Genomic DNA, 16,238 nt, shown 5'->3' on the forward strand with positions numbered 1-16,238 from the left:
AAGTGCAAAAGCCACACATTGAGTTTTACAAATATCAATATTTGCATTGTTTTTAATGATAATTGCTGATGGCAAGTTGACAACCATGATTATTGTAAAAAAACAAACATTTATATCCAACATATTGTTTTAACACAATTTTTTTTTAAACAAATTTACAGACATGTTGTTCAGATGTGAATATATAAACTAAAAACATCTCAAATATATAATTCATTTAATTTTTATTTAAAATTAATTGAATTATAAGGATAATTTGTAAAAAATAAATATAGAAAGACTGAAAACAAGCGTGTGAACATAGAGCCGCAGTAGATCGCGTTTGAAAAACAATTAAAACTTAATAGTAGACAAATGCTATAAAAAGAGAACGGAATGGAGGTACGCAGCAAGCTAACAGGCTTGATTAAAAAGACAGGAAAAATGATGCATTAGTGCACAAACATTCGCTGAAAACCACTGAGTACAGTGACTAAAAAACAATAATTTACTGCTGCTGTTATTAACTGCCTTTATATTTAGTGCTTCGCTTTGTAAAGACCGTTTTAATGTAATATTTCTGCGGTAGCACTATTTTAATCCATCGCTTATGTTGCGAGCGAACTGATTGCGCAACCTGATGCTCGAGACGCAAAATACAGACATCCCAAGTCTCCCGGAAGTTCTGGAAGTCACCCGCATATTGATAGCGGCTCGCAAATTAGTTCAAACTCCCGGGATTTGAGCGCGCAAGCAAGAGCGCACATGCGAGACAAAAGAGACTGTGCTCCAAACCGTGTAGCGCGAGCGCGCGGCAGAGCAACGGAGGGAGAGAGACCTTGCGTGTGTGCCTCATGAAGCGCGTGTAAGACAGAGAGCATCCTGATTGGCCTGTTTCAACCAATCATCAGTAAACGCTCCCCGTGACGTAAGCAGACCAACTAATCGATAATGACATTCGTTGACAACGATTTTCATAATCGATTTTATCGATTAGTTGTTGCAGCCCTAGTGTATTTGTTCTTATTTTATCCCTGACTGTTCACTTGTCTTTAATAATGTGTGAACTTTATCGGTTAGGCTGGTAGTTTTTGCTGTGGTATAGAAGAACTGCAAGTGAGCTTTAAGTAATAAACGAAACGCAAACTTACACCCCCCATATATATATATATATACCTTTTTTTTTTTTGCTGATCCGACCCGTGGCTATCACACACACACACACACACACACACACACACACACACTCACATCCAACGCCTCTCCTGTTCTCACACACAAGTGTTGTCACAGTACCAAAATTTCAGTATTCGGTACCAATACCAGTGAAAATCCACGGTTCTCGGTACCAAAGCTTAATTTAGATAAAATGTACATATATTAAAGTGTATATCACAGTTACAAAGATGGAAACTGTAGTATTAAAAACACTTTACAATAAGATTATATTTGTTAGATAACATTAGATAAAATGACCTAACAATAAACCATAGTTATATACATAGCAATTATTCTCCTTGGGGTTAATTAAAAAATATACTAATACATTTTTAAAATCAAAAGTTTTATCTGTTAACATTATTTAATGCACAATGAATGAAGTGAACAAACATGAACAATCAAGTGTTTGTATTAAATAACATTCACAAACATTAATTAATGTTGTAAAAATATATTGTTCACTCAATGTGTTGATGTTAACACATCAAGTAATATTCTGTCCCTCTATGTTCAATAGTATTGTATTAGTTCGCTGGTGCATTTCTTTATCTTCCCTCTAGGGGTCAGTATCTCCTTTACTGTTTTTCTTCTTCTACGATATATCGCGTGCGCTTTTCGGCGCTCGTTGGGGATGTGTGGAGGCAACAGGAAAAAAGTGTTTCACGCAGTGTTAGAAAAATGTCCCGAGGTGTTGACATTCTACTCTCCTCTCAGACCCCTTATATCGTTGGGATGCTTTGACATGCCATAATCTGTAAGTAATTAGTGGCTAATGTTGTTTTTTAAACGTTCCATTACTTAAGAGGTTATTGTAACTCTTACAAGCGAATGTTGTTTGTTATTCTAGCCACGCTAATGTCGCTAGCTTCTGTTTAGTATGTGGTTGCACAATATCTTATAAGTCAATGTTGGCGCCACCTTTCTCACTCTCCGTTCGCCAGGTTGTACTTACAAATTGTAAAAAGTAAAACAAGTAGCTTTTGTTTTTTCCTGTGTAGCTTTGACGAAGGCTTGCTGAGTTCGTGTTTTACTAAATCTAACTAAAGAGGAAAGATCTGTTATACTTTTACAGAATAGTGAAGAAAGAAAATAAATGTACAACGTTCTTCTACAGTAGCAGGAAATATATGTCGGGATTACAGATATGTTGAACAGTAATTTGAACTACTGGTGAATTTGTGTCCTAAAACCGCAATAACTACAGTATATTCTGCAACCACATGGTGGCAATCTGTCACTAACTGAATAATTTAAAGAATGTAATCTTGCGATTCTTATATCTTGAATTCTTATCACTTCCAGTATTTAAATTCACAGCAATGTGTATTGGTTTGTTAAATAATGTATTTTTAATAAACTTTGTTTGTATGTTCACAGTTTTACAAATCAATCAAAAAAGAGAGGTCTTCAGTAAAGGCACTGAGAAGAAAACTGTGTCCTGTTCAGTGTTGGGCAAGTTACTTTTAAAAAGTAATTAGTTACAGTTACTACTTCCAAAAAGTAACTAAATTAGTTACTCAGTTACAAATTTTAAAAGTAACTAGTTACTTAAGAAAGTAACTATTGCGTTACTTTCAAGTAAAATTAAATTTTAAATGCTCAAATGTGACCCCACCTCTACCCCTCTTTAACGGAACTTACAATACATGTGCATGTTCAATTATTTATGATAAATCTGAATATTATAATGAAATGGACACTTAATACAATACATTATTAACAGAAACATGAAACATTGTACACACATCAAAAAAAAAAAATGTTGCTGTGGGACAAAGTGAGACTAGCCTCCAATCAAATGCCATGTAGATATTATGTTTATATAGTGGATCAATGCAAATAACACAATAGATGTTTAGGAACTTTTGATATTTATTGCCCCTCAACAGGCCACAACTGGGCAAAATTAAATTAAGCTTGTTAAGCTCGTCGCCATACCTGTCTCTCGTTGACTGACTGGCTTGCTTGTGTTGTTCATTGTGTGTCCTGTCCTGTCCGACTATGCGTTATGATGGGTCGTTCGCAATTCATGAGCGTTAGCCGTTAGTGATGATGGATCGACTCGTTCGCGAATGAGCTTTTGATGGGTCGTTCGCGATTCGCGAATGAGCCGACTCTAAGAGCCGGCTCTTTTAGGTGAACGTCGGGAGCTGGCTCGCATATCTGAAGAGCCGACTCTATTTTTACAAATTTAGCCTATAGAAATTAAATAATTATGTAATAAAAATTTAAATATTATAGTCAAAGTCATGTAAAGAGCCGTTTGTGAGCCAAAAGAGCCGGCTCTTTTCAGTGAGCTGAGTCAAAAGAGCCGAATGCCCATCACTACTATGCGTGCTTTCGAACACCCGCCCAACTCTACCTCTGATTGGCTTACAATGACATTTTACTCTACCTCAGTCGTCAGCATGTATGCGCTTGTCTCGTGCTCTGCCCACTAACCAAGGAAGAACAGTAAAAAAAGTATTTGCCTCTCGCTCGGAGATCTAGTTGGTCTGATGAAAAAAAAAAAAAAACCCAGCTTCATCAGTTATAGTAACGCGCCGCATTTTTTGGCAGTAACGGGAACGGCGTTATTAAGATGAGAAGAGTAATCAATTAGATTACTCGTTACTGGAAAAGTAATGCCGTTAGTAACGGCGTTATTTATAACGCCGTTATTCCCATCACTGGTCCTGTTATTCCTGGAACCACCTTCTCTTATTGCATGTTTAGCTCGCTGCACAGGCTGAGTAGCCACACACTCAACCGAGGGCAGAAGAAGTAATGTTAATGAATGGTATCTTATTGTAGTGTTACCAAACTATACAGGAGATAAAAGATGTTTTATTTGACTTAACTGTAGCCTACTTTTATTTAATCCAAAACTGCCAAAAATGTCACTCTTGCCTGTCTTCAAAACTTGAGAACCCTGTAGCTGATTTCTAATGCAAGGGCTAGTAATCAATTAATTCTTTGCTGATACTTCCTCGTCATCACGGAGAGCGCAGTTTGCACCGCTTTCTCCTTCTCTCCACAAGCGCTCGCTCTCGCGTGTCTCCGCTATGCAACCATAAACAGTGACGCGCCTGGAAAAACAAGCTCGCACGCCGCTTCTATTATGAGCGCGCTTCCCGGGCGCCTACATTTGAAATTTGCACGCGCAAAAAACGTGCTATGTGAACGTATGAACGGCCCTTTATGGCAACGTGACATTAGCCTAATTCAACATATTTCCATATGTGGCTCTTTCCTCCTTTCTTGTCAACAAGTGGATTCAGAGCCAGCGCATTAGCAGCGCCGCCGGTCGCCGTGTCTCAGTGTTTTTATGAAGAGGACGCAACTCTACCAGCGCATCAAGAACCGGATTAACCCGTTACTCGGTACCTAGAAAAGCTGGTACCGTAACCGTTAATTTTTTTTAAGTACCGACTTGGTACCGAAGTACCGAGTTTTTTGACAACACTATCACACACACACACACACACATCATTACCCGTGGTCCACCGCTGCCTCCCTCAGAGCGTCACGGGCCGCTTGCGTGGCCTTCCTCCAGCCGGAGATGATGATCTGAGGATGGATCTTCTTGGCGATCAGCAGCTCTGCTTCCTGAGGCACAAACATCACACACACATGATCAAGCCTGCGCCGCGTCCGGCGGGAAACACAGTGTGTGTGTGTGTGTGTGTGAGAGAGAGAGTCGTACCCGCAGCAGCTCAGCGGCCAGCACCGTCACAGAGGTCGTGCCGTCGCCCACCTCGTCATCCTGAACCTTCGACATGTCTGCGGCACATCATGAGGACACATTCGGTTTGTGGAAATAACAATAACACAATGTTACAGGAATTCATCTCTGGTGTCATTTTAGACATATATTTAGAATTTCTTTTAATTGTAACTTCATCAGAATGGTATGACACTTGCAGCACTTGCTGTGTGATCGACGACAAAAAGAAAAAGTGGACTTTGAAAAAGCTAAATGGTTGTTCATAAAAAACAAAAAGTCACACTCGTGTTGTTCGTATCAGCACAGGAAATTAACGGAAAATACACAAATACAGAGCGAAAACAGGGGTGAAACTAACATCAAGAGTGTGAAACACACACACACACACCTTGATGTTCATATTAGATAGTAATAAAAAGCATTTCAAGGCAACATAAAAATTAAAAATAAATTAAAAAAAGAGACTTTGGCAAAAAACCAGTCTTTGATAATCTCTAAATAAAAACCTTATAAAAGCAAGTAATTAAGTCTGAAAACACAGTTCTCGGGGGAATATATGCAGTAGTCATACATAGGGCTAGTCTAGTGGTTCAGATGATTTTACCATGTATAATGTTGACTATAATGAATAATAATGCAATGGGGGAATATTTGTGGGTGCTGATAAAAATGTTACGAGTAAAAAGTGGCTTACGTTATTTTAGATATATATCTAGTCAGTGACAGTCTCAAATAATTCTGTATTTTCAGCTTCAGATGGAAATAATATCATATCGCGAGTTCAGTATCGAATCATGACATGAGGGTTTCGTTACACCCCTAGTCAGATGAAATGTAGTGCATTATTTCATAAAAATGTTCAATTATAATAAGGATTAGGGTCTCCAGTAAGTGTTGACCATGAACAACACGAGTGTGACTCCCAAATGAACGATACCAGAGGGTTAATACTATTATCACTATTGTTGTTACCATAGTGAACACACACACACACACACACAGAGACTCACCCACGAGCACTTTGGCGGCGGGGTTGTCGACGCCGATGGCCTTGAGGATGGTGGCGCCGTCGTTGGTCACGGTCACCTGACTGTCCCTGCCGCCACCCAGCAGGATCTTGTCCTGTGAGGTCAGAGGTCATTAATGAGCAATATTCAGCGGTTATGATCGTAACGCAGCGGCCGGCACACGTACCATGCCCTTGGGTCCCAGAGTGCTTTTCACCAGATCCCCGATGGCAATGGCGCCGATGAAGGAGGACTGAAAGCACAGAGAGAGATCTCGTTAGCCATAATCACGGTTATTAATAATCACGGTCACTGCACGAGTCGCACGCTCACCAGTCGAGCCGTCTCGGCCTTCTCCTCGTCCGCTCCTTGTCTGAAGATGTTCATGGGGGCCATTGATAGAGACGCCTGCACACACACACACACACACACTCTGGTCACAATCAAGGTTTGATGCACATGCATCTCCTTACAACATTATTAATCTCAGAAGTGTACATTTATGTATATTTAGCATGCAGCTAATCTGAATCAGGATTCAGTCAGTGTTCCTCAGTGTTGATTTAATATTATTCATATAATTATGGCGTTCTCAATATGTATATTAGAAAGCATTGTAGAGAGCGGGTATTTATTCATTCTTGTAATCGTGATTTTTATTATTATTATTCATTATACTAATATCAGATACTTCAAAATAATTAAATCATGCTACTATCATCATTTTAATAATTATCCGTATAAATATAACTGCACTCTCATGCTCAGCTCAGTGACGTCAGTGGCCACGCCCTCCACAGAAAGCACTAGAAACTCCCTGATGATGATCCGCTATTTTAAACCTTCCATCACAACACAAACTATCGAAACACACACGAGTAACTCATAACATAACAAACAAAACAATGAAATCAGATAATAAAGGCAAACACGTCCATTATAACACCATAACGCAGTGGTCTGAACCCATTGTTCGTGTTCACGCGCATGCCGCGCACAAACCCTCACTCTTTCAGCGTGAATAAAGTGCGATTGCTGCGGTACAATCACACTACCGAGTGACTACCGTTACACGCGCTGCACTACATCACATCTCACTCATTATATCTCCGCTGAATTATGATTTAACAACAAAATCGCTCACCATGATGATAATAGGATGTGCTGAAGAGACGCACACGAGACAGGAAGAACAGTGCAGGGAAGCGCGCGACAGATCTACCGCTTCCTGTCTGCGCGCGAACACTTTTCAACTTAAAAGTCCCTGTAGTGCGCTTACGCATTTGGGCAGTTTCAAAACATTTTAATTAGTGATACATTATATATTTTTTAGATTTAGCTACTTTAATAAACTAAAATGATGATTACATTTAACGTACTTAAACGAACCTATCGGCGAGATTAGTCGCTTGAAGTCGGGGAAAAAGCAGACTGTAAAAAAATATGGACATAGTGTCCGTGACGTCACCCGTAGGTTTCTGAAGAGTGTCATAGGTTGGTTTCACGTGACGTCACGCTGCTGCATCGCGAGAGCGCGAAATTCAGATGGAGGGCAGGAAGTGAAATAGCTGAGGATCTGCCGTCTGACAAAATGCCAATGTTTTGTGTAGTGTACGGCTGCTCCAATCGTTCCAATCGAGAAAAGGGAAAGGGTTTTCATAGAGTACCGAAGATTGTAACTCATAAAGGTGAGAAATGTAAAAAACTCACAGAACAACGCCGCAAAAAGTGGATTTTTAACGTATGTCTGCGGTCGGGAGGAGCAGAGTCTGTGAATGCCCGTGTCTGCAGCGACCACTTCGTCGGAGGTATGTTAGCGTGTTGTTTGTGTTTATATAGCATTAGGTTGTCGGTAAATGCTCATTTAGTAGTCTAATATGGACTTCATTGGGGCTTTTTAGGCTGCCCTAGCGCTTTGGGTGACGTTGAGTCGGTAGACTGGGCTCCGACGGTCAACCTAGGTTACGTAAAAACTAAGCCCAAATCAGAGGCGTCTCTTAAACGAGAGCAGAGGATGAAGCTCAAGGAAGACCAACAAAGACGGTGGGAATGTGCAGATGCTATGTTGGATCTCCAACAGACAGATGAGAGTCCGGATCTGATGCCACCGAAGCAGCCAGCTGACAACAACCCACAATCAGAGGGGATCAGCGGGAATGGGGCATTAAATGGTCAAGGTAAATTATTGTACTAAGATGTGTAACCAGCATTATTATTCATTGTTATTAGGAATTATTAATTGTTACAAATGTTGACCAGCAAACTTGTATGTTTGCAAAAAAAGATGACTTCACAACAATTTACATAATTTTTAACCAAAATCACTCAGTATAATTGGACCAGAGAACTTGCATGTTTGTAAAAAGGTTGTCAAAAAGATTCACATAATTTATATTCATGAATTAACTAATTATGCTCCCCACTGATATGTTGCAGGCTATGTAGATGCCGGATGCCAGACTGAGCTAACAATGGATGACATTGAGAAGATGGAGGATGTTCTTAGACAAAACACAAACAGAGCTGGGAGATCTTCGAGCCAAAGCACTGGACACACAGTTCAACAAGGAGTCCTTTGAAAAAAACGAAGACAAGACAAGGTTCTACACGGGGCTCCCCAACTTCTTAGTTTCAATTCAGATTTTTGAGCTGTGCAAACCCTACATCAGCTGTGGTCCTATGTGTGTGCTGTCTAAATTTGAACAGTTTATTTTAGTTTTGATGAAGCTGAGACTAAATCTCCCGCTGAAAGATTTAGCTTTCAGGTTCAAGATCTCGTCTCTGCCAACTGCTTCTAGAGTTTGGCATAAATTAATTGACATACTTTATGAAAGGTTGGAATTTCAAATTGAGTGGCCAGAGAGACATGTTCTTCAAGCTACAATGGGATTCAGACAGGCATTTGGATGTAAAGTTGCTGTGATAGTTGACTGTTTCGAAGTTTTTATTGAGAAGCCCTCTAATTTACTAGCCCAAGCACAAACGTGGTCAAACTACAAGCATCACCATACTGTAAAACGTCTGATTGGTGTTGCACCCCAAGGCTATGTCGCTTACATATCTTGTGCCTGGGGAGGGAGAGTCAGCGATAAACAGATAACAATAGAGAGTGGCCTCCTAAAAAAACCTGTTACCTGGAGATATTGTCCTAGCAGACCGTGGGTTCAATATTGGTGATAGTGTGGGATTTTACTGTGCTTCACTACAGATACCGGCATTTACCAAGGGGAGAAAACAGCTGTCAGCGTATGAGGTGGCAGACACAAGAAAAATAGCGAATTTGCGTATTCATGTTGAGAGAGTTATCGGTTTAGTCAGAAGAAAATATCAGATTCTGTAAAGCAGGGCTATGCCCATAGAGCACATGGTAACAAAACAAGGTGAGGCACTAGCATTGATTGACAAGATTGGGGTTATTTGCTGTGTCTTGTCTAATCTTTCGGAGTCCATTGTCCCATTAGAGTAAGGAGGAGGAAGGGATAGGGATAATAATCAGTCAGTCCAGTACCTGAGCCCTCACACATGTAATGTCCAATATCTGATCCCTGCTTCTTGGCTCTGATGATAAGAGGACAGGGAGTAGTAGTACCTGAGCCCCGACACGTATCAGTCTGTTAATGTTTTCAACAAGTGTAATACATTTATCAATTGTACTGGCTATATGTAATGAAATGGATTTTGATCTGTTATTGCACACTATGTTCTTGTTATTATAACAATTGTTGAAAACAGTTACATTACACATGTGAGTTTGTAACTTGCTGTCCCAGTATTTCTGGAAGTATACCATTTCTAAAAAAAACACTCAACTTTAGGGATAACCCCATCCCAAAGTTCAAGATCGGGCAAAATCCTTTCAACAAAAATGTCATTGTGGTTCCACACAACAAAATCACAGTACTCAGCGTCTACAATGTGAAGCTGTCCCTGAACTTGGTAGTAGTAGTCATGAGTCCGGTCCAGCGTGACATGATCCCCATCATTGATGAGGCAGAAGCCCTTTTCCCCAGCACACAAGTGCAGATTGGCTTCATCTTGGTGAGAGTGTGGACACTAAAATCACAGAGAGAAGGACACGTGAACAATAGATTAACAAATATATTTTCTGCCTTTTTGCCCAGTTTAGGACTTGAGACATGACTCGGACTTGAGATTTAGGTAGTTTACTACAACAGAGACTGTAATATTACCTTAATCTCGCAGATGCCAGTTCCGCGACAATCCCATCAGGGGAGGACCCCATGTATGGCCACTTGGGGTTCAGCCAGAGACCACTGTCCATACAGGAGAAGCCTGCATGCTCCCGACCCATCAGCTTCTCATACACTCCTCTGGCTTGTGCTTCATGTTTGCATCCATAACTACACAGTACACATGCAAAACATGAAAAGGAAATGATTACTTAGTATTAGTGATTTAAATGCCATTACCCTAACCCCTATACTTAGTTCTACTCCTGCATAACCCTAGTCTTATAACCCTATAACTAATAACTAGCGCGCACCAAAGCAATGTGTTACTATACATTTCATTTAATAAGATACATTTACTTAATAGTCAAGCTTCTTTTTTTTATCCAAATTATACCCTCTGTTGTCAGTGTTTCTTTTTCTGGACATAAACACTGTTTACACGTGTCCTTACCCTAATTCAAACCCTAAATACCTTGTAGCGGCTGTGGTGAACCTATATGCTTCTGGGTAGCATATGGCCTTGATCAAGCTCTTGGATGGTTGCTGGGGGTTGGTCTTAATAGCTTGTTTCAGCTTGGAAGCAGTTATGCGTCCAGCTCTTTGCCTAATCCTGCTTGCACTCTGACTGCGAGTTGCCCTCTCTACAGCCTGGACCTGGGACATGATGAGCTCTTCTAGCTGGAATACCTGGCGTAGCTCTCCAAGCTCTTTGGGGGGTCGCTGCAGAGTCTCTGGTGTTCTGTATTCATGACCAGTTTTAGGAAGCATACTAGATTTGGGGATGAATTCTTTGTAGTAAGGCTCCCTAGCCATCAGTGCTGCACTCCTTGGACAGTTTTTGCTTAAAGTCTCAAAAAAACTAGCATATGTTTCTGACCCTCTCTTCACTTTTGGGCATGAAAAAGTGATTTCCCAACCTGGTTTTCAGTTGTCCTGCCATCAATGGAATGATCAAGCTTATTTTTTTTGGCTTTAGCAGAAGAGAAGTCGATCAGAGCTACTGGAGCAGCAGGAATCTGAAAATAAGTTAACACAAAGAAGATCATTAAGTCCACATTTCTGTGGTCCATAACCATAACATATTCAGTATAATCTGGCGTTTATCCTATGGCTGTGAGCAAAAAAAGGGTAAGGCTATCATCACAGGATTGAGATGCCAAACTGTGCTTCTTAGCTTCTCTTTGTCCAACAGGGAAACCGTGACTGACCACATTGTCACAAGCTACACATATTAAGGCAGAATATAGAATAGAAATAATTTAATAATCCCCAACATTAGGTATGATGGAATATAATGAAAATCCCCTAAAAGAAGATGAAATGTAGACGAAGACAATATAAATATTAATTTAACATAATTTAGCCTACAGTTACACAGTGTCCCAAAAATAACATTCTCTGTCCCACATTTGGTTTGCTGTGAACGTGTCACTCTACCTTTTCTACATGTGATGGCATCAGCCGCTTGCACTGCTCTGTTGTGCAGGAAACTTTATCTCGCATCTTTACCACAACTTCAGTGGACAAAAGGACTGCCCCTACACGAGAACACGATTATGATAGTCTGTGATTAGAATACAATATGATTTATTTATTTTGTTTTACCTCAAATGCAATCTAGGGAAAAGTACAATCTATATCAGCCCATTTTGATGATGTGCAATATAGCCCAGAGCGTTCAAATCAGAGGCTAAAATCCGGCGAGGAGAAATGCATGTTATTTCCAAACTATGACAATATTTTATATAAAAAACATACTAACATTATAAGGACACCCCAGGCAACATTATAAAACAATCCAGTTCATGACCCCTTTAAGCTCTCTCCAGTATGCTAGCAGTGTGTGAGAGAGATAAAGATCTCGTGGTAACGTTAAACATCCTAGCCTACATAAATGACTTACCCTGCCATCAGCTGCAATGATTTCTCCATCCTCCTTCACAATAATCCAGGTCTTCAGAGGTGTTTCGCCTGATCTCTGAGAGTGCTTTACCTTCAAACATAAACGATTGTCAGTCTAACGTCGTCGTTAAGATGTGTTGCATGTTTGTTGACATTATAGTCGTTACTGCTAGCATCTTAACACATAAAACAATATAAGAACAAACACTCACCCTGGCGATGATCATCGTGGAGCCGTTTGGTACCGAGGTTGTGGACCCACCCGCTGACAAAAAAGTTGTACGCCTCCAGACTTTTATATGCCTTCATTTGCTGTCTGGTGTAGTACGATGTCTGAAGGACCAGATAGTTGGTGATGTCAACAGCCTCCACTGTCGGCAAATCTTCAAGTTCGACCGAAAACTCACTCATCTTCATGAGGAACGGGTCACGTCAAACATATGCGTTTACTAACTCCCTGTATCTATTTCTTGAAACTGGTTCTAAATTCGTACAATACGGACTCTCCGCAACGGTTTCCTCCATAGACGTGTTCTCCATGTTTACTTCCTGCCCTCCATCTGAAATCGCCCCGCCTTCGCGCGTCATCATAATCACGTGACTGAAATCCTTTTTTTAAATTTTTTTTTATTGAACCGTATCAATTTACAAACTCAAATAGGGAACAATAATAGAGAGCCTAAGTCCCGCCCCTCCGCTTCCGGCTCATGGGACCTTGTTTCGGAAAAAATATGTATGGTAGTCAATGGCGAGAGACAACTTATCTTTTTATTCCGTCTGAACTGTGCCCTGAATTACACATATGATGTTTGTCAATTTAAAAGATAATTATGAAAGTCAAGAAAGTCGCAGTTTGTCATAAAACAGAAGAGTAACATTTAGTTTAATGTGAAAATCGCTCAATGAACTACATCTCCCGGGAAGCGAAACAACGAGCGAGATCCGCTGCTCGTGTGTGTGTGCAGTCTGGTACAAAACACTCGATGACGGCGCAACGCTACGATTATAACGCAAGACTATAGAAACAATGACAGACGTTAGCTTCAGTAAAGTTAGCTTCAGTAAAGTTAGCTTCAGTAAAGTTAGCTTCAGTAAAGTTAGCTTCAGTAAAGTTAGCTTCATTCATTGAGAGAAAATGTGCGCCTTTGGGGTTTGTAGTCTTTGTAATTACGTATTTTCAAAGTCTTATACCTCAACAGTTTTACATCAAACTGCGACTTTCTTGACTTTAAAATGTATCTTTTAAATTGACAAACATCACATGTGTAATTCAGGGCACAATTCAAACGAGATCAAAATATTTGTTGTTTGTCGCCATTGACTACCATACAATATTTTTCCGAAATAAGGTCCCATGGCGGTCGCCCGGAAGGGGAGGGGCTTAGGCTCTCTATATGCAGACAAAAAATAACTCCATCGTATATCTGTGCATATACGCCTGCTTACATAGGTTCATAGAACAAAAAAACAACACAAAACAATTGCATAATTAGTACAATAAACAAAAGCATAAATCAAACATTTAAGGGGGTTACAAATTGCAAGGAAAAATAAATAAATAAATCTTAGACAAAAACAAACAAAAATTAGAAAGAAAGAGACTCATACATGTTTTTAAACAGTTTACAAAGGGACTGATTATCTTTGGATAAGTATTTAATGGATGCTAAATAAATCGTAAATTCATTTTAAAAACAAATAAAAGAGGGTTTACTGTTGTTCCACTTGCTTTTATGAATATGATATTTACCCAAGGAAATAATAACGTTTAACATCAATGACAAATTTTTAGAGAGACCGTCTACATATATCAAAACCTGAGATACATTCAGTGAAGGAAAATCATTACCAATACTTAGCCAGCTGTAAAGATCCTGCCAGAATTTCAGTGTGACCGGACAAGAAAAAAATAGATGTTCAATGGTTTCAGGCTCTTTTGAGCAAAATCCGCATAAATCTACTTCAAACCGGAATCTTTTCCGTAAGATTTCAGCAGCAGGATAGACATTATTGATAATTCTAAACTGCATCTCCTTTATTTTAGGTACAATTGGCCATTTAAGATAATAACAATACTTTTTACTGAATGTTTCATTTTCATTAATTCTAACTTTTGTTGGTGTATTGAAATCGTAAAAAACTTTACTTTTAAATAAATTTCCAATTGCTTTGTTGTTACACTTTTTATCCCAAATGTACACTTCTCCAATCTTCAGCTCAGGCAATTTAACAGATACATTTGAATATGTAAGTGTGTTTTGTATTGTTTGTTTTAGTGGAAGAGGAATTGCTCTACAAACACTATTAAATTCTCTAAAAGAACATTTTACCGCAAATTTCTCTATGAAGGAATTATATTGAATAAAATGACCAGCTTTATCAATCAAATCAGCAACAAATAAAACTTTTTTTCCAACCACTCTTGTTTGAATAACGACTTCCTATTAGACATAATGGTCCTATTATTCCACAGGGTGGATCCATGAGGCGTGAAGTTGTGAGTAAATATCATTTTCCAGTATCGCAAAATCTGCTTGTGAAAATTTGAAAGCTTAATTGGCACTTTAGTAATCTCAAAATCACATTTCAGCAAAAACTCCAGTCCTCCGACTCTCTTGAATACACACTTTGGTATATGAAACCACATTGAATTAGGCTGTGCTAAGTATGATTTTATCCAATTCAATTTAAGTACTCCAATCATTGATTCAAATTCAGTGGCTTTCAGCCCTCCATTTTTATAGTCTTTAATCATCTGGGATTTTTTTTATATATAATGAGTTTTATTTCTCCAAATAAAATTAAAAATGACAGAGTTAACCTTTTTTATCAGTTGAGGAGAAACATAAAGGGAATAAGATGGGTAGATATTCCTTCTGCTTTTGTCAAAAGGATTCTGCCCATAATAGATCTCTCATAAGCCAGTGATTGAGAGATTTTTTCATACTATTTATTCTCTCTTCTATATTTACTAGTTCTCTTGTATTTGAATCTTTGGATATTGTTAAACCAAGGTATTTTACTTCAGTTTTAACTGGAATAGAATCTAAACTTTCCTCATCACACGAATACAAAGGTAGCAATTCACAATGTTTTAGGTTTAAGCACAGACCCGATGCTCTTGCAAAAAAAAAGAAATAATATTCAGGGCTTTCTCAATTATAGATTTGTCTTTTAAAAATATTACTGTATCATCAGCAAATTGACTGATTCGATACTCATAGGCACAAATGGTTATTCCTTTTAATTGTGGATGGTTGACAATTAAGCTAGCATTTGAGTACATAGTATAAACAATTTTGGAGAGATTGGACAACCCTGTCTGATTCCACACAAAATTTCAATTCTAGGAGTTATTCCAGGATTGAGGGATATATAACTATAAATATCATTATATAACATTTTAATAACCTTGCAAAAAAACCCTTCTCCAAAACCAAACTTTTTAAGAGTTGTAAATATAAATTCATGCTCCACGGTATCAAATGCTTTAAAAAAAATCTATAAATAAAATAAGGCTATCTGATTGTATCATTGAATTATAATCGATCATATCAAGAATTAATCTAATGTGATTTTGAATATACCTTCCCTTGATGAATGCTGATTGAAACTCAAGTTTTTCTAGTACAAGTTTTAGACGATTAGCATAAACCAAGGCAAATAACTTATAATCGGTGCATAGTAGGGGATAAGCTCCCTTTCTGTATGCATTCCAAAAATGCATTATATAATAATTTCCTTATATCCTTCCAGAAATGCTTTAAAAATTCTGTTGTTAAACCGTCGATGATTTGCCATTTTTCATTTGTTTTAATGCCACATCTATTTCTGCTATAGTCAACTCATCATCGATTAAGTTTTTATCATCCTCATTTAATTTTTGAATATTATCTGTAATATTTTTAAATAAAGAATCACAATCTGCCTTTTTAAATTTAGATCTATAAAGGTTACGATAGAAAAGCCAAATTTCATTCTGGATTTCTTTATGATCTTCAATTATAATATCATTAATCTCAAGCTTATTCATTTTTTTCTTTGTTTTTCAAGGCCGAAAAAATATGCTGAACTTTTTTCTCCTATTCATGGGTTTCAGTCACGTGACTTTTTTGTTGTGGCCGCCATCTTTAGGACCATTGCGTTAAATCGCATAATCTCTCCCTGGTGATCGGAAAGATGTTGCACACTTAAATAGCACAGATGAAAAGCAACGGTATTTAAATAAAA

The 16,238-nt window shown here is 38.6% G+C and overlaps 1 protein-coding gene across 4 annotated transcripts in view; it reads right to left on the reverse strand.

Annotated features, from left to right (window-relative positions):
- The window catches only part of cct2 (chaperonin containing TCP1, subunit 2 (beta)), a 285,779-nt gene extending 278,598 nt beyond the window's left edge, over positions 1–7,181 (reverse strand). For all 4 annotated transcript variants that reach the window (XM_056234734.1, XM_056234731.1, XM_056234726.1 and 1 more), the window contains exons 1-6: positions 7,058–7,181; positions 6,247–6,321; positions 6,101–6,166; positions 5,917–6,028; positions 4,886–4,962; positions 4,676–4,788 (exon numbers count right to left, since the gene is read on the reverse strand). In XM_056234734.1, the coding sequence (XP_056090709.1) occupies positions 4,676–4,788; positions 4,886–4,962; positions 5,917–6,028; positions 6,101–6,166; positions 6,247–6,321; positions 7,058–7,060 (446 nt within the window). In that variant the 5' untranslated portion in view covers positions 7,061–7,181. The remainder of the gene's footprint in view (positions 1–4,675; positions 4,789–4,885; positions 4,963–5,916; positions 6,029–6,100; positions 6,167–6,246; positions 6,322–7,057) is intronic.
- Between the last annotated feature and the right edge of the window lie 9,057 nt (positions 7,182–16,238).

The sequence above is a fragment of the Rhinichthys klamathensis genome, unplaced genomic scaffold (genome assembly GCF_029890125.1).
Source record: "Rhinichthys klamathensis goyatoka isolate OS25496 unplaced genomic scaffold, OSU_Roscu_1.1 h1tg000018l_1, whole genome shotgun sequence".
Taxonomy (NCBI): domain Eukaryota; kingdom Metazoa; phylum Chordata; class Actinopteri; order Cypriniformes; family Leuciscidae; genus Rhinichthys; species Rhinichthys klamathensis.